This window comes from Empidonax traillii, unplaced genomic scaffold (genome assembly GCF_003031625.1).
Source record: "Empidonax traillii isolate 1590-97213 ecotype Southwest subspecies unplaced genomic scaffold, ASM303162v1 scaffold396:size1303734, whole genome shotgun sequence".
Lineage (NCBI taxonomy): Eukaryota > Metazoa > Chordata > Aves > Passeriformes > Tyrannidae > Empidonax > Empidonax traillii.
In genome coordinates, this window is record NW_020955589.1 from 1,272,649 (window position 1) to 1,291,561 (window position 18,913).

At 38.7% G+C, this 18,913-nt stretch overlaps 1 protein-coding gene across 1 annotated transcript in view; it reads right to left on the bottom strand.

Moving 5' to 3' along the window:
- Positions 1-18,913, bottom strand: part of LOC114062300 (GPI ethanolamine phosphate transferase 1-like) — a gene marked incomplete at its 5' end in the record, with an annotated part of 73,114 nt that overhangs the window by 43,082 nt on the left and 11,119 nt on the right. The window contains 4 exons of the mRNA XM_027893579.1: positions 540-618; positions 15,283-15,338; positions 17,189-17,281; positions 18,336-18,395. Of these exons, the coding sequence (XP_027749380.1) occupies positions 540-618; positions 15,283-15,338; positions 17,189-17,281; positions 18,336-18,395 (288 nt within the window). The remainder of the gene's footprint in view (positions 1-539; positions 619-15,282; positions 15,339-17,188; positions 17,282-18,335; positions 18,396-18,913) is intronic.

Consider the following 18,913-nt stretch of genomic DNA (forward strand, 5'->3'; position numbering starts at 1 on the left):
CTGTGAACATCAGAATACAAGCACTGGTGAACTGCACCCATCAGGTACCCTGTCACACAATGAGTGGTAGCAAATGGTTAGGAAAGTAATACTGGAACTGGAAAGCATGATTTCATATATGGCTCCCAGTCTGACAAACTCAAAATGTGAAATTAAAAACAAGAACAGCTGGTTCAGGTAAAAGAACAAAAAAATCCCCAAGATCTATGATGGAACAAAATATCACTTTTTTTTCATGCAACTGGCAGTCTAAGAAGAGTGAACATGAATTAGTTTCATTAGTTTCTCTCTCAATTTACCCTTTAATATAGTGTGCCAGTATACTAGGAATGGTAACAATTTAAGAAGTATGAGAAAAAATACAGCAAGTCAGTATTATTCATTAGAACTGGTACCCAAATGAAAAATTTTTTAGACTTAAAGTGGAATTTTATTTGTGTTAATGAGATGTGCATCATAGGAAGAAAAACAGTTTTATTTCTCAGCCCATTTCAATTTAAACAAATCTAAATATTTACATATAACAAAAACAGACTTACCGCTTCATTGTACTTCTGCTGCTGAATACATAGTCTTATTTTCTTTAAAAAGTTTATTTGTTCAGAATCAGAAAGTGGTCTGTACAACAATATAAAGAGATATTAACGTTTCTTCTTTTCATGAGCAGAAAAAAAAGCTTTGCAATAAAAAAAAATCACTCTGGAATGAAACATAACGAAAATATCCTGAACTTTATTAGAGGCAAATAGGTAACTGAGCCTAATCTTATCCTCTACATTTATCTTCACATGTGTCAACATGGCTTCTGTTAAACCTATCTCTAGATTTTGGCATTAAGAGACATTTCTTTTATGTAGCTGATCCCATCTAATACTGCCAAAATTATCTCCCATGTGCATTACTATTGACCCTTGCCCTGGACAAGAAGCGTGGCACATGGAAGAATTAAGCAATTTTACTGATTTGAAGATGGTTGTAGGCAGTTTGTAAGCCTCACAGCATAGGATGATTTGCTCTAGTTCCACAATAACAGTAGATGATGCCTCACAACCTTCCCTTTGAAAAGTTATGAGCTTGTCTGCTGTTACACAGCTAGCTATTAGCAGAGTCCCAAGAGCAGGGGATAACACAGTCACCCAGCTACACTGAGGTCAGGGATAAAGATCTCTTTGATTTTAATGGATTTGATCATCAACCTAAGTAATTGCTACAATTCCTCCCTTACAGAAAGCAGCAACAAGGACAAACAAGCCAGTCAACCAAACTCTACAGGAAGGGGAAAGGACCTGTTTCTCCTATACCATTTTCTTTCCAAGTTAAGGACGGCAGCAGGCCAGAGGATCCCAGGCTTACCACTGCACAATCACTATCGCTCTAGGCCACCACAGGCAAACTATCCTGGGTCACAGCTTTCTGACAGCCGTTGAATTCATACAGCAGTTTTGCTTTGCACTTTCCACAACATCACCGTGGCACAGCACCACCTCCCCAGCACCCCCAGCACATGATGGCCCAGCTGCAAACCTCCCTCCCTCGCGCGTGCTCCTTCACGTGCCTCATACACGACCACCAGCTTCATGTTTCAGGCAGTGCCAGATCAGGACCAGCCCTGGGTCACTCCCACTCAGCTGAACCACTGGGGCAGGTCTTGATCTTACACAGCTGCTGCGTGGAAATGCTCACTCCTGCAGCTCCCGAAAACTTGTGAACCACTTTTGCCTACAGCCCACCAGCAGTTGATATGTAATCAACAATACATACATACATCCTTCTGAGCCATGAAATATATTACAAGTATTCTGCGCATGAACAATCTGAATTGTTATTATTAATAATATCCTGGTATATTTTTATGCTCTTTCCTTAAGAGCACAGCAGTATTGTGCAGGAATCTCCCAAAACACTGGATAATAGGAGCAGCAAAGAATCTTACAATTGAGAAGAGTAAATAACTGTATTAAAAAATGTTTGTCTCTTTTCAGTCTAGAAAAGAATTGAAGGATAGTGTCTATAAATAAGTAGGAAGAAAGAGGTCCCATGGAAAAGGAAAAAGGGAGGAAAAGATGATGACAAGGTGATGGTAAGAGTCTACCCCTTCACTTCGGGGGTAGAACAGAGGATTTTAGAAACCAGAGCTGAAAAATAGCAAAGCGAATGGGGGTTGTTTCTGCAGCTTCATGACATCTCCCTATGGAAGCCAACATTACAGCTTCACAGCCTGAGAGCTACAGTTGGAATCAGTTCTTAAAGTAGGCAAACCAGATACAAATACTGCCTCAAGAAAATTTTTGGCCCTCAAATTTTGCCAAGTTGTTTGGTAGGGGAGAGGGGAAAAAAACACCAAACGGAGGTGGGACTTTTCACCATGTGTGGAGATTATTGGAGGAAAAAAAAAAGACAGCTTTTAGATAAGGATTTAAAAGAAAATCTGGAATAAATACTCAGGAGCTTTATTTAGGACTTAAATATATCCAAGATGTTCCTATGTTCCCTGTCTAATTTTTATTGTCTTACACAGACTATTTTCTGTGAATTTTATCCCTGTCAAATTCAATGCAAACTCCTTATAAAGTAAAATTGTATTTTACTTTATATCTTTAGTCATTTAGTTATAACCCCCTTATTATCTTTTTACTCTGAATGAATCATTATATTATTCAGGAACAATAGTCTTCACCTATTCCTTCTTAAGAGGACAGCACCTGGAATCTCTGTACATGGATGGTGTAACAGAATAAATGGAGTTTTTAAACAAAAAAAGTTTCAAGTAAAACACAGAAAGCAATTATTTTGTCAAATGAGGCTACCATTAGCAGAGGCATTGTTAATTTTCAATGGCTAACATCATACCACACATTTTAGCTTATTTCCATATATATGCTTTTCAAGAGGCTGATCTTACAATTGTCTAACAACTGCTTTTGTAAAATTCATGAATTTCTACGAAAATGCAAGGGTTGATCATTATCTTAAGATATTTTTTTGCCTCTGTATTAAAGAAAAAGGCAAATAAGTGATTAGGTAATTTTTGTATCTTACACCAGCCTATAAAGAAGAGTTAGCAAATATGCTGATTATCCCTTAATTAAAGAATGGGTATAGCTCACCATAAGCAGTTTATCATCCACTGAGGACACTGATTTGCTTCCTGAAGCTACAAAGCAGATAAGAGATTTAAAAGAAGCCCCTTGCTACATGTAGCAGAAAGCAAAAAGAGACAAAGATGAGCCATGAACAGAAGTCGAAAGTTGCCTAGAGAAAAAAGCCATGGACTTTAGAAATGGTGACTCAATAAGACCTACAAGACTCACCAAAAAACAAACCACAAGGAAAATTTAAATCTGAGAAGTAAAACCTTCAACTATTCTTAGCACCATTAAATTTTAACTTAAACTATTTGAAAGGTTTCCAATAGAATACAGATAGTGTTAGAAAAGAATAAACCGATCAGTTATTTCCCCATGTTTTATCAGGCAGTGTCCCAGAGGCACCAGTAGTATGTCAACATATTCTCGAAGTCACGTAATGCACACATCCATGTAATTAATATTAATAGTAATGAAGATCATTATTAGAAAGATTCTGAACTCCAGAAGGAAAAAAATTTATGTGTATACACTCTTCCCAGTTACCCATCACCAAAATCCAATTCTACCAAATTCAAGATGAACAGACTTGACCAGTAAAATTAAAAGTCTTTTTCCATAACACAAAAATACCTGTCCTATTAACAGACACACAAAAAGAGAATTCACTCAATACATTCAACTCTGTCCTCCTATTCTTTTCTTGAAAGTATTGCAAAATATATGCACTGTAAAGTGTAGTTCTCTGAGAAAAAAACAAGAATTCCATGGCCATGTATCCTATAAACACATTCACAATATCATCAAGATTCTAAAGACTTAAAACTACATTCTTGCAGAAAATGATAGTCGTTCTACAAGAGTAACTTTATTTTTCATTATGGCTATTAGAGATTAATTCTAGTTCCAGACAGAAATCACAGCTTCATCCATGAATAAACAGAATTAATTATGAAACAAAATGATTGGCCTAATCATGCAAGTGCTTGTAAACTCTCCCTTCTGAGATGTTAGCTACCCTTGTCACAGGTATACCTGACAAAATTAATCTTCCCAACGCATCATTTATGCTTCATATAAGCTAAGCTGTTTGACAGCGCTTCTCAACGAGACTGTGATGAAGTACATCCACCATAGCGATGTCAAGGGATCTCTCTTTGGCCACCGAGTCTTGTTTATCATCACACTACAGAAATTACCATCCCCAAAGGCACAGGTAGCATGCTGCAGTCAAACCACTAAATAAAAGAACTCAGAACAGAAGGAGATGTCTTACAAATACAAACACCACCGCTAGTTTGTTGATTTTATTACAACTGGTTATTTGGTTTATCATTTATAGTCATTTTAATGCACAGTAATTTTCCAAAATTCTGCTACAAGGAGTAACCCCTTAGGACCTGTAGTAGTTTAACACTTAAGATGCTGCAGATTTAATAATGAAAGTCAAGGAAGCATCATAGACCTGTAGATGAAATATACAAAGATCTTTGCCTAGTTCACGGCCAGATGAAGACAAATTGATTTCAGCTGTTTCACTACATATATTCACTTTATATATACACAAGCTCCATGTACCTGAATATGTCAGCTCATGCACATCTCCACCCTTTCACCACTGTCTTCTCATTTTCCCTTATCAGAAAAAAAGAAATTACTGTGCATCCTACAACTCTTTGGCAGAGGCATGATTTGCAGAAGATAGAGTGGTCACATTTCTATGATCCATATCCAGCAGCAAATCAGAAGTAGCTGCTTAGCAGACTTCAGTCTTCTAACTTTTCATACTGGCTGTCTGGGGGATGGGGAGAAAAGGACCAACTCCTTCTGATACAAAACTAAAAAAGCTAAAGGCTAGGGATGTACAGCCCTTGAACCTCGTGATAGCCCCGTGATGGAGCAAGACCTTCTGAATAAAGCACACTAGAATTTTGTATGGGTTGCCTTCTTCGGAACACCACATAAATCAGAGCTTCTCTCTTGCTTGGCTATGAAATTTCTAACTCCAAAACCGTTGGCAGCAAAAGAGTCATTAGACTGCCACTGTCCAAACAACTTCAGCAAGCTCTTCTGACAAAATGCTGAGCAATTACAGGTTCTTGTCCTCTTCTCCAGAAAGAAGATCCCTGGTACCATAGTGACTTGCAACCTGAAATAAATTGCCCAGGTTACCGTTGCCTGTCTCCACTGGCATCGTTCTGCAGAGTGCCTGAGGCCTCTGACACCCACGCCTGTCCTCTGCCACTGATACTGCAGGGGGCAGGCACCAGTACGTCTCTGCCCTCACCATGGGAGAAAATTGCCAGAAACAGAATCAGGTGAGTATGTTCACACACTGCTGCCACCCATCCCTCTGTGAGAGTGCCATACCATGCAGGAGAGATGGCTTCCCATCTGTCAGTTGTGCAAGCAGCTGAAGTAGTACTTACAGGGCCCACTATTACTGCTGTGATCCACACTCCCACTGCTGGCCAAGTGGCATCCTGAAAGTGTTCATGTCTAAGACTAGCTTGACGTTTTTGTAAGGCTGCTATTCAAAAGTTATACAAGTAACCAAGCCAGTGTAGCAACAGGCTTCAAGAACCAAAGTCAGTCTCCCATTCCCAGAGCACAACAGAGATGGCAGCTCAGAAAGCATCACACAGGTAATGGGAAAGTAGACACAGATCTTACATTCAACACTATTAATGTAGGAGAAACCTGACTGCACACTTATTCCTGCTCCACATCAAATTTGCCCCCATTAGCAACCCACGAGTGCAGAGACAAATGAGCCTCATTTTATCATTCAATTGTTTTTTTTGAAAGTACAGTGCACAGTCTTACAGGAGCAGAACAAAATGCATAATATAAAACCTTCCTACTTCGTCAACAGCAGAGAACAATAAGAAAAACAGTGCATGGCAAGTGATGTAAAGTCTTGAGTTCATTTAGTGAGATGTGGAAAAACTGACCGAATAAATATTTCAAAAATCAAGGTCTGGAACCATGATATTTACTTTCTGTTGAACTTGCTGCGTGGTACAGAGTACATGATGCTACTAGGTAGGGGCAATGATCAGGAAAAAAGAATGTGTTCCGGTTCTTTGGGCCTCAAGAAATTACCTATTTACATGAATTTTAATGGCCAGAAACGGATTTTTTCCATTTTCAAAATGTGTTCAATTCCAATTCTTCAGCCTTTTCAAAAGAAAGAACTGTTCTACTGTATCTACCAAAGACAGACTGAAAGTACATACTATGAGATATAGACAGTCCTTTGCTTATGTTTTACTTTTGATCAGAGTGAAGTTTCAAAGATTAAATGGCTGGGTGGGTAACTCAGTGATCTTTAATCTGCTTAAATGGCCTTAATCTTACTTGTTTACTAAAATATTTTCAGGTAAGCTGCTAAAACAGGCAAGTCCTAACAAAACCTGATTTTCATAATTCAGAAGCAAGATGCATGTTGATTACAGACAAAAAAATTACAGCTCCATTTTTAGTGTGCGAAAGCTGTGCTTTTTTAAAGAAAAGTTGCTCAACGTCACCTACACTAATGGGTTTATTACAGCTTCTTAAGCCCCAAGACCCTCAATATTCCCTCTTCCAACTTGATCTACTCTCTTTGCTCCTGCTGTTCCAATGTCAGGAGTTTCAATTTTGGAGTGTCTAAATTTCAAGTAGGTTTTTGTGTTTCCAAATTTTCGGACTACTGTGTTATATTTTAAGTCAGACAGTCTAGTTGTAGGGTTGTAACCAGTTATTTTTGCAACATTATTTTTTTTTTTAAGAAACATTAAAAAGCACCACTGGCACTCCAAAAGAAAGAAAAGGAATACGAAAGTCAGTACGAAGCTTCTGGTTTTAAGTTCTGAGGTTTTTGTTCTTTAAAGCATAATGAAACGAAGGGAGGGCACACACACTTCCAAAGGCCAAAGGTGTCAAAAAGCAACTTTACTGACACGCTGCAAAAACCCACTAATACATGTATGCTTTTGTATTCAGATTTACAAGCATGCAGAGGAGGAAACAGCAAGACAACAGTAAAACCCTAGCAAGTGGTCTGACTGCTAATGGTCTAATCCTGGACTGTCAAGTCCCAGGAATTAAAATAGCCTTTTAATATCTACAAATCAGCATCCCTGATGTAGCATATTTGCATATTCAACAGCACAGTGCCTTGGGATATTTATGTAAATCCTTCCGATAACAGAGATGAGAGAAAAAGGAGCGGACAAGTTAGCTGCCAGCTGCCAATTCACAACAGAGAAGCAATTAAGGTAACTAGGCTGCAGACAGCATATTTTGCATGTAAACTACTATGGCAAAAACTTCAGACAACCAGAGGCCAGGAGCAAGGAGGCCACGCTCCAAAACCATCCCTTTGGCCCCCTCAAAGTGGAACTGAGAAGCTGGATGCAGGGATCTTCCAGGGGCAGCAGGTTTGTCCAAAAACCCACAGCAAGACGTGATGCTGCAGCCTTGGACAGGGAAACTGCTTCCCAGGGAAGGTGGAAACTCCTTGGAGGAAAGGAAATGCACCATTTTTAAAGTCTCTTCTATTTCAGTACTACAGGGAAGGGACATGTGCTGACTCTAAATAACAACACCCTACCAATGTTGTAAGTCAGCCCTCACATCTGCAAGATGCACAATGATTTATATCAATGATTTATGATAATGAACTGGATCTAGACATCTGCAGTGTTGTGACTAGGTAGTGTTACGCCACAGCTTCTCTTCTGCTCCACAATCCTATATGGTAATTCTAAATTCTAGTAAACATTTTTCAACGAGTTGCATCCAAAGCAGGCAGCTTTTGCTGTGTTTGGTTAAGTACCTACTAGCAGGGCCCCATGGCCACCAAACCACTGAGTCTGGGAGACCACTCATACTGATCCTGAGCAGGAGATCACTGTACATCAAGGAGTAGATGATTCACATGACAGTTACCCTAAGTAGGCCCAGGCCTGTGGTGTCCAAATACCTTGGCCACAGGACAAACCCAATAGCTGGCAACAACTGAGTAGCCTGCAGGCATCTCCCTCTCCATACCACATCATACTGATATATAAATCATCTCCCACTCCATTATACCGCCTGCCTGTCCTCATGTTTATCTAGACGTGCTGCAAGGAGTTCTCATGAGAACCTCTATTCCGTCTGACAGTAGAAATGATTTTACCACAGTTGATTTCTTAATAAAAAATCATATAGTAGCTTGAATGACCAAAACAAGGAATTTCTCCATGGCCAGCATCTGTGCAGCACAGTCAGAAAATCCACCTGATGCTACACTAATAAAGCATACCCAGCATCTGAAGGGGTATATGATTTACTTGCTATCTATATTCTTCCACTTATTTTCTTATTAAAACAGCTATTTTATTTAGCTGTTTGTTACTGGGCCTTTCTTACTGAGGTCCAGAAAGAGCCTTGTACAGTCTCCCTTACCTCATGCCCCAGCGCAGAACATTCTCTGCCCATCCCATCCTACCACCTGCCTTTACATCCTCCCTCACCCCCATTGCATGAAGCCTCACAAGCTCCAAGAAAAGGCCAAAGGGATTTATAGCACAAGGAAATAGAGAAATACACATTATTTTTGTGGCATTTTATCTTATACAATAATTTTTTAGCTCCTTCTAAAAACCTTACCTACTTCTTACTTAATAGTAAATCCAATTATGTCTAGTCTTCTTGCACAGAAACTGCTACCAATAAGCTTTTCATACACAAACTAAAAGCTCATGAGTGTGCTGCTGAAACTCAAGACCAGCAGGATGCCTGTTTTCTAAGAGGATTGCCTCCTCCCTGAGCAGCATTTAACAGTGTTTCAGACACAGCCCATTCAGTGAAAGAGCAGCTGACATTTTTGCCAAAGAGCATGCACTTTACAGCACAGGCATTGATTTCTCCCCAGAGAGATAATACATATACTATTTAATCAGTACGGGTTTTTTAAATAATACAAAGCCATTGTTTTCATTTGATCCTTTTGTCTCTACAGCATCACAGTTCTATTTTTTGTTCACACGTACATGCACAGGTTCCTAAAGCCAAGGGTGGAGGGGAGAGGGCTGCCAGTCTACCTCCCTGGCACCAATGGGCTAAAGATGCCTGTTCTGGCCTGCCTGTGCCAGCAGTCCCAGCAGCAAGCTTATGCCTATATTCACACCAGATAAAACAATGAGGACAAAGTGGAGAAAGGAAAAGGCTGGCTGCCTTTTCAGGGTTTGCTAGAAACTGATAGAAGTTGCTGCCCCTCACTCTTGACTGCAGGATAAAGGGGCTTTGCAGATAAATCAGTGCTTCTGCTAAATCAAAGGTCCTCTGAAGACACAAAGTATTCAAACAAATGGACAGGGAGAGTAATCACTATTAGAATATCCTTCCCTACTTCAAATAGTTTCAGCCTTTTCTCTTGACATTCAACCCTTAACGTTTGCTCTTGCAAAGCATTATCACACATATCATGGATATCTTACATATTACCAGTTATTTAAATAAATGTAATTTATTTAAACAAAGCAAGAATAAGATGTTCCAAAGGATCTACTGACATCTTAAGGAACCCTGTCTCGCTCAACAGTGGAAAAAAAAAAAAAATCACTTGCTTCACTTTGATCCAAATGTCAATTTTGTAGAAATATCTATTATTAAAGTTTTGAAAGGCCATCAGACAGAGGGAACAATGTAGTGCTGTAACTTCAGTCACCAGAGAAAGGAAGAAAAGAGGGGTATTTGAGTACATGGCATTTTTTTGAAGTTTCTGTAATCTTCAAAGACACTCCACACTTTATTTCCTTTCCTATCACTATGACAACATACGTGACATGCAATTATGTGAAAAGACTCAGTCTCTACATGATTGATACTTCCTTGCACCAAATCCATACAAACATTTAGGAGAGTTATATCTCAACTTATATTACAGGGTAGAAGAAAAGAAAAGAGTTAGATTTTCATATGGTCAGAGAGAGGTACATTTTTATTTATTAGCTGCACACTCTACATTAAAAATGCAGTAACTTTTTATATAAATATGTAAGTTATAGTTGGATTACACACACAAAAATAAGTATTTTGGATAATTAAAATGTAGCATTCAGACTATTAGGTTATCTGAAAAATGTAGTATCAAACGATATGAGATTTTTCACACATGAGAGGATACAAATTTGACTTTAAATAAGATACTTATTTCCTGCTTAAAAAAACCCCAGCTCTTATTGATATCAATTTCAAGACATTCAATAAAAAGGCACATCTAATGGAAAGCAAGCACTGATTACAATTTAGCTGCTCATCTCTTGGATTTTTTGGTATATTTTGGTTCTTTAACTACTGCTCTTGCCATCTTACTGTGAGACACCACAACTGGAGCAGCTGGAAGCACAGCCCTTCCTGAAAGTACAGTATACACCAGGAATGTGCAAAAGAACTCCTGTGCTGTTGTGTAACTTACTGTGTTAAATCTCTTGTACCTGTTGGGATAATCAAATTGTATTATTCGTTTAAGAGGATTTTAGGGCAATATCGATGCCCCACTCACCCATCTCCCTACACTGTCCTCCCGATATTTCCTGAAGGACTACTTCCACAGATCAAAGGATGCCAACTTTGGGAATGCTTTTGCAACACTAGCATCTGGCCCCTTGGCACACTCTTCTTTGAGATGTGCCAGCTTGGCAGTTGCCTTAAGGTACATAAAATGGTCAGAAATCTAAGATAGTTCACTATTATCCTGGACATCAGTTTTCCTCTGTCAGCAGTCTTCAGATTTGTCCTCTCTCTTCTTTCAAAGCATCTGGTAACTTGGCACCTGCTTTTCTTACACATAATGGTCAAGGCACTGTGCCTTTCTTATCCAAATCCTAATTAGAAAAGCCTCTGAGTTTGCTAAGCAAATAGTTTTTGAAAATATATCTTTTGTAGTTGGGGGAAAAAAGGTAGGGAGAAAAAGCAAGGGGGAAGGAAACAATTTCAGACAGTAAATCCTTCCACATATCTAACTGGAACTGCAGATAAGTATTCAATATCAGCAACGGGTACAGTTTTGCTCTCACACATTCATTCCCTTGGGAACAGGTTGTGCACCTTGCCTTGCAGAATCAGCAAATAGTCACAGCTGTGTTTCTGAAATATATTCTCAAGTTTCACAAGTGGCCTCAAAATACACTTTTACCCAGATTTGTTCCTTGATAAAGGCACTTTGATAGAACAAAAATGGCTTTACTGGCAGCCAGACATATCCTTATTAATAGATAAAGCTATCCAAATTCTAAACTCCCTCAAACATGGTCAAGTAGACGCTACTGAAGTTTCTATCACTTAACACAATGATCAGTTCCATCCTCCTTCTCATCATTATGCACCTGACAGATGAATTTAAGGGAGAGATGCAATTTAGATCCAAGCAGGAAAGGGGGCATGTCTACTGGCCTTCTTCATTCCCTGTCCATTGTGGCAGCCACACTTCTGCTAGGGATGAGATTCCTGTGCAAACCAGAAGTCTTATATCAATTCTTCCTCTGTTGCCAACATTGTAAAAATAGACTTGTTTTATCCATATATATATCTATATACATATGAGCCAGCTTAATGCTTTTGGTACAATATATTCACCAGAGAACCCAAACACTAGTTTTTGAGTCAGTGCAGCTGAAGGTCATGAGCAGTTTTCTACTCACTCAATAATAAAACACCTGAAAATCAAACTAGAAAACAGGATTTCCCCATCAGAATATTAAAACAAACTTTTTAACACTATTTTTGACTGAAAAAATAGCACTCAGGTTTTTGTTAAGCTGCAGTTTCTACAGAGCACGTTATTTGTGAATATATCCTCCCCCCACCCTCCTAATACTACATATTCAATAGTAATTGCATCAACTTCTCTAAAACCAGAATACCTCAATCTGAAATTCTAGACCCAGATTTTTTTCTGGAACTCATATCTACATTTCTCTTATACAGATTTTATTCAATTGCATAATTAATTTACATAATTTAAGAAAATCAGTTCTTAGCGATATCTTTGCTCATTTTCAGGTCCTCAAGATGCTGAAATAAGACATAAAATCTGTTAACAGTCCCAAACAAAATATTTACATTTTCTACATAATTCCATGGTCCCAAAGCTCTTCAGAAATGAATTATGCTTCACTAACCACCAATAAACTAGGAAGGAATAAAGCATTATGTGCTGGAACGCACACTTTCTGAGCTTCAAGTTACATATTTCAGGCACAGAAGGATTAAAAAAGGATATAACTCCTTTATTCAACAACTGAACAGAGATGGAAGAAGGATTCATGTCTGAATGCAAGGACAGTAGTGCGTAGTGGAAACATAGCACAGAACTGTGCTCAGCTACAGCAGCAGGTAAGGCCAACCATAGATAAACACAGATTAGCAATCCAACTTGACATTAAACCTGGGCTGACAAGTCCAAATAGCACACAGTTATGCAGAAACACAATCTCCACACAATTAACAATTACTCCAAAATGTAGCTCAGTATACCAAGAGAGCTCTTGCTCCAGACACAGGAACTAGGTATCCCCAACTCTGCGTTTTTAACTTCTCCTGAGACAGTAACCAAACCCTTCTATACCTGTTAATTTACCACCAAAAAGAGTGTCCAAAGCCAACAGAAGGGGATACATGCCTTTCCCTCAATATCTTGCTCAGATTCACAAAAATTTATCTGAAGAACAGATGTGGTTTGTCTTATACTAATGCATCAGACCTGCAGCTGAAGCTCAGGTTCACTGGACACACACAGTCAGGTTCACTGGACACACACAGTCAGGTTCACTGGACACACACAGTCAGTCACCTACACATGAAAGAGGGGACAGATTCGTAGACAGGTCATGTCTAAAATTACCTCCGGTTTTCCGTCAGTTTCTGCAAGTTGGAGCTTTAGAAAGTTAATTGGCTGCTTAAAAATAAGTTGGTGCTTAATCACTTCATCCCAAATACTAGTAACAGGTTGGGCAAGAACCCTTGGCAGCTTCCCAGACTCGGACCAAGGTTTGAAAGTCAAGGACAGCTGTGAAGATTAATCAGAATCTGGCCAAACTCCCCCCATCCCAGCACACTGTGGAGGAGTGTTTACACTAACGTGTGACCACCTGTGGTATAAGCCTTTTTCTGCTTTTCTAGAGTGAAGATAAACAGTATCATACTGGAGTATCAAAGAAAGTCTTTACCTATACACCTTGCAAGCGTAGGCACCTGCCGTTAACTAATTCACTGCGGTAGTGTAGTGGGCTCCCTGCCTTCTGCTTAAGTGACAGCCACCAGCGGCAGTCGTGAAGGCTGCATCCGGCTCAAGCTGGACTTTGGGGAAACAGGTAACAACACAGCAGCTGCTAAGGGCCATAAATCTTGCTCAACAGCTGAGGGCTGCACCAACCCAAACACAGCTGGTATGCAAGTATGACTATAAGTCAACCAAATTACTCCATAACTAGTGGACAGTCCAGGACCTGCTGAGTTCTCCTGCACTACTCCCCTTGAGTAGGGATGCCTCTGGGTTACTCCTTGAGGCTGAGATTCCTTGCCACAACAGATTCTTGGGAAGTGATTACTAGCATGCTAACTTGGAAATCTTAGCTAAATAATATAAAGGACTGTTTGTGCACATATAATTCTACAGATATAAATCACTGACCAAGACTGGGACTAAGTCTGGACTTAGCCACAGCGTAACTGCCTCTGAGAAGGAGTTTAGGATGCCAGGGGGTCCCTTCTGAACCTTTCGACTCAATGGGAGGGTCTCTCTTACAGTTTTGTCTGACCCTGTCCTCTGTGCACTAAAAAATCAAGTGTACCTTGCCACTGAGTCTTGTTAACTGCTGTTGCATTTACTATCAAATTTTGCTAAATCGTGTTTTATATCAGTAAACATGTTGCTACTTCTCTCTTATGAGTGAGGTGCACCAATCCATCTGTGACATTCACACATTGAAGGAATTATTTTGGTCTCATAGAAAAACCTTTCTTGGAAGGACCATTAATCCAAATATTGATTCAGAAAAGTTTTAAGAATATCTAAAGAAAATAAATTTATTTTTGCAATAGACCATACCAAATAACTAGTTCATACCAAGTTTTAGTCGCATTTTCAAAGTGATAAATGTGTCTGGCATTTCCACTTAAAACAATGCAACGTATCATAAAAAAGGAAAGTCACCAGTCCATAAGACAATCAGTAACACTTAGTTCCTTTAGAGATAAATATAGCATTAAGAAAAGCACATCCCATTTTATAGAATCAGTCTTATTTCTCGAGGAAAGGTAAAATTTAAAGAGCTGTGAAATCAAACTAATAGTAATCCCCACAGAATCAAAGATGACTGACCATCCTTTCCATATGGCATTTTATTTCATACAGATCAGTAAATTCTTTGATAATGCAACTGTCATCCTTAATCAGAATTTGATCTAAAAGATTCATTATGTGCTCGATTGACTTGACTTGTATCTCAGAGACTGTCCTGAACTTTCTCTCTGAAGAAGCTAGTGGTATAAAATAACACAGTAAATGTCTGTTCAAACAGACAGCAATCATCTTTAGCAATAAACATACTTCACAGGAAGCGGCTCCAGTACTTTTTACTGCTGCTATGACTTAAAGATGTTAATTAACATCAGTTTTATTTCTCAAAGGAAAACAGCTGCTCTCGGTGACGAAGCATTTTTTGAGCATTCCACAAACTAACAGCAGAAGCGAACACTACCACATGCACCCAACAGCAAAGCTTTTAAAAACCTTTAGAGGAGAAAGGAAAAAAGCAGCTTTAATTGAATAAGACAGAAGGGTGAGGGGGTCGGTAACTGTTCCATACACTAGAACACAGAGTTTGCAGATACACGAATCACTATGAAGACTCCCTCACAGCCCTGGAAACACTGACACTAGGCCATACAAATTCTGAAGATTTTGATGTTCTTTTCTGGATGGAATGCATTTTATTAATTTTTCATTAGAATGTAAATCACAGAAGAAACAATTCTTAGATAAACTTTTAGATATACATAAAACCAAGAACAGATTGCATATCCTAACCCTATAGAGATAGTATCATTTAAAAAAAAGACTAAAGAGTCTGAATTTGTTCTTGCATCTCACTGAAATACCGAAATGAGTGATAAGAAAAATAATCAGATAAAATACATATAGCTTTTAAAAGACACTTACTTGAATGGTGTAAACAGAAACGACAGTGTATTTTCCTTTTTCTGGCTCATCTTAACCTGCATAAAAGAGCATTAAACCATTATATGCAAGTCGCAACAAGACTAAAAATTGTGTCAGAAGGTAAAATAAAAAAAATTACAGATTTTTTTAAGACTTTGGAAAAGGAATGAAATCACACTGTCAGTATATTGTCCAGGAAACTAGGTGTTACCCTCCAGTATGCACAGCTCCTCTGAGTTCCTGGAAACTCAGACCTGTTCTAAAGTAAACAAGCAACACACCAGCCACTGATTTTCTCAGAAGGACTTCTACAGTTTGAAGGATAAAGAGAATATATGGCTAGAAGTGGTACCAGGCCTCAGTGACAAACTCTCTCGATGAAACCAGTATTATTTATCCCAGACAGGAACTAGTACACTGCAGCAAACACTGCCAAAAGCAATGCTGTTAAATGAGTTAATCTGCACATGGATAAAAACTGGTTTTGATGCCATCGGAGCCACTTTGCCCAAAGACCTCCAAAACATCTTTAAAGCCTTCTGCAGCAGCCTGACTCAAGTTTGACAGTTGTAATAATGCGCAGTCAGGAGTTTCCTAAGCACACTGCTCCCAAAACCTGGCAGCTTGAAGTAGCAACCCACACATCCCACTCTATCCACCTAAGGCACCATCTTCTCTAGGGAGTACAAATTCTGGTCAGGTCAGTCCACCACAGGAAAAGCAAAAACCCACTTGGCATGCCTAAGCCAGTGTGCTACTTCTGCTTCAGCAGAGAAACACAAAGGAAATCCATACAGGATCATTGCAAAACATTGCTAGAAACAAGCTAAGGCAAAAAAAATATAATCTAGCACTAAAAAATGACAGAATAAACATAAAGGAAAGGAGAAATAGAACTACTTCTTTCTTTAAATAATGTCCAAGACAACAATTTAACTGAAAAAGACATGAGTCACATCCTTAATTCTTAAAGCAGAGGTCTTCCAACTGTGGAGGTGATATTAGGATGCTTCACCTTCATGTCCAGTCCAGCACTTCCCCTGCTACGTAGCAGCTTCCAATCATATGTTTGAAAGTGACTTTGCTGCTGACACTGTCCCCCAAGGATCCATACTTTTGTGAACCCAGCATTCAAAGGACAGAGGTGCTGAAGGTGCTAAACTCTCGCAGGTCATCTCATGCTAGTTTTTTGTTCCACTATCAGCATGTTGTTTTCTTGACAGAGCAATAGTTCTTGTATGTTTCAGTTTCCTACCTATGGAGAGGATGGTTTTCCCTCAGGGAATTTCTACACCTTGCTAAAACTGTGATTTTGGACAGTTTCTTATTCCACTGTCTAGTGAAACAAACTTTTTTGTTTGGACCACTCAAATGTTCTCATAAACATAATATCCAATATTAAATGGATCAAGACAGAGAAGCCAGAAAAGAACACTTAACAAAGCAAAACAACAGATACAGCAGCATTAGCTAAAAGTTAATTAGACCACTAATTTAATTTCTTTAATGGACAGGAGCCTATTACCTTTTTGATCTGTTTGTGTACCGATTCTGACTTAGAGCCTCATCTCCTAGCCCTTGTTGCAAAGGTACCTTCTCAGGTACCAGAACCTAGATTCTACCTCCATATTGCAAGCAGGTTTACATTAACATCAATAAACATCAGCATTTTTATTAAGATCAAAGAAAAAGGTTATTCATTCTCTTTTCAAAATAAAGGTTGTTTATTAAAGTCTTTCCAGCTCCTTCAGATATGGCTCACAGCTAGTCAACCAACATCACCCAGTATGTGGATTCAATTTTATTCCTTTGAATTCAGCATATATATATAGGGTATGTCCTACAAGTATTGTACATGTAGCAACAACTATTATTCAAATAAGTATTTTTTTAATATGTTTAGTACCTTAAATTGCTCAAGAATTTGAACAGCGTTGGTAAACATGCTCTCTGCTTTGAAATGAGCACTATTGTTCAGATATTCCAGAGGCAGAGTCCCCTGAGGAAGAAAAATACACGTATACATAAAAAAATTTAAATGAAAAACCAGGAATTTCTCTGACTGAATTGCTGGCCAAATGAGCAGTAAGAATACAACAAATTACTGCTGAAATAACTAATGTAACTCCACTGAAAATACTCTTCTCACATAGTTTTGCAACATCACAGGGACTGTTTATAATAGCTTCTACATGAATGCAAAAACCATAAATAACAGAAGTTATTAAACTATATACTATAAAATAACATAACCTTGACCTCTAATCAGAGGCCATTTATGAAATATCTCAAAAGTCCTCCGTCCAAAGCCTGGAAGGAAGTCAGTCTGTGCCTGACTCAACCCAGTACTTGTGATAGGAAGGTGAGCAGTTCCCAAGCCACTCTGTGCTGGGCACGGCCAGCAAGGAGTGCAGCACAGGGCAACAGAAACTGGGGCAGAGTCTCCAGAAGAAATATTTTAAAAAATGTTAGAAGTGAAACTAGCAGCGTGAAAGCACACTAATGAAATGCTAATTGTCAATTAGGTATTTATGAGGCAACTTTTGGACTGTGTAATAATACATGAAAGAAATTAAAAGAAAAAGCCAAGCCATCTCCCTGTTCACTAAATTAGAGGCACAAGATACCATCTGAAGAAAATACTCAATTTTAATCAAGAAATAATTAAACATTAAATTGCAGGAACAAGGCTGTTTACAGGCTCAGCTTTCATGATCAAAATCATGTGTTATTCAAGCCATACTGCATTTTTACCACCCTAAAAACAAAATAATAAACAACCTTTATGCAACTCAAGCGTATGAAGTTGCAGATTACAAAAGGATCAGCTTCCTTTTCAATTGAAAGCCCTATGCATTATATAAAAAGATTGAGTCTGTACTCTAAACTGAAGATACACATATAAACCTAAGACTACAAGCAGTCTTCATACCCTGTAGCACTTTTACAAATCTACAGTCTTGCTATTCATATGCCTCAAGACTTGTCCCCAACACCTCTTCCTCTATGGTAAACAGATTTTTATAGTGTGTAAAAACATTTGTACTTCTTACCACAGAATTCAGGGGAAAAGGCACACCGATAAGGGAAGCCATCAGCGGTGCTATATCAGCCTGTGCAAGCAGAAGCATTCACATTTTAATACAATTTCAGCCTCTAGAGCTAATAAATTCAGTTTCATTTTAACATATCTGCATTTGCAAAAGAAAATAGTATAATCCTGCAAAGTTATAACACACAATTCTCCTTTGTAGGTTTTTTCTTTTTTTTGTAGTTTCCAGAAGTCATGGCAAGATTAGATTCAAACTGTGAGGCTGCACTACCAATAAACCTTCAAAAATACTTTTAGTTTAAAAAGCAACATACCCCCCCCCCCGCCCCGTATTTATTAACAGGAATCCAGCACCTCCTTCACTGCACTCAGAGAGGCATAACATTGTTTATGACTATTTATATAATGGAAAGAACTAATTTCATATTTACAGTTCTAAGCAGTACACTGGATATACTGCTCTTCACAACACTCCTTATCCCATGCGTCCACAGTGCTGATTACTCCCCCTCAGAGGGTGTTTCTGCACATTTGTTTGTGTCCAGTCAGCCCTCAGAAAGGTCCTTCAATCTACATGAA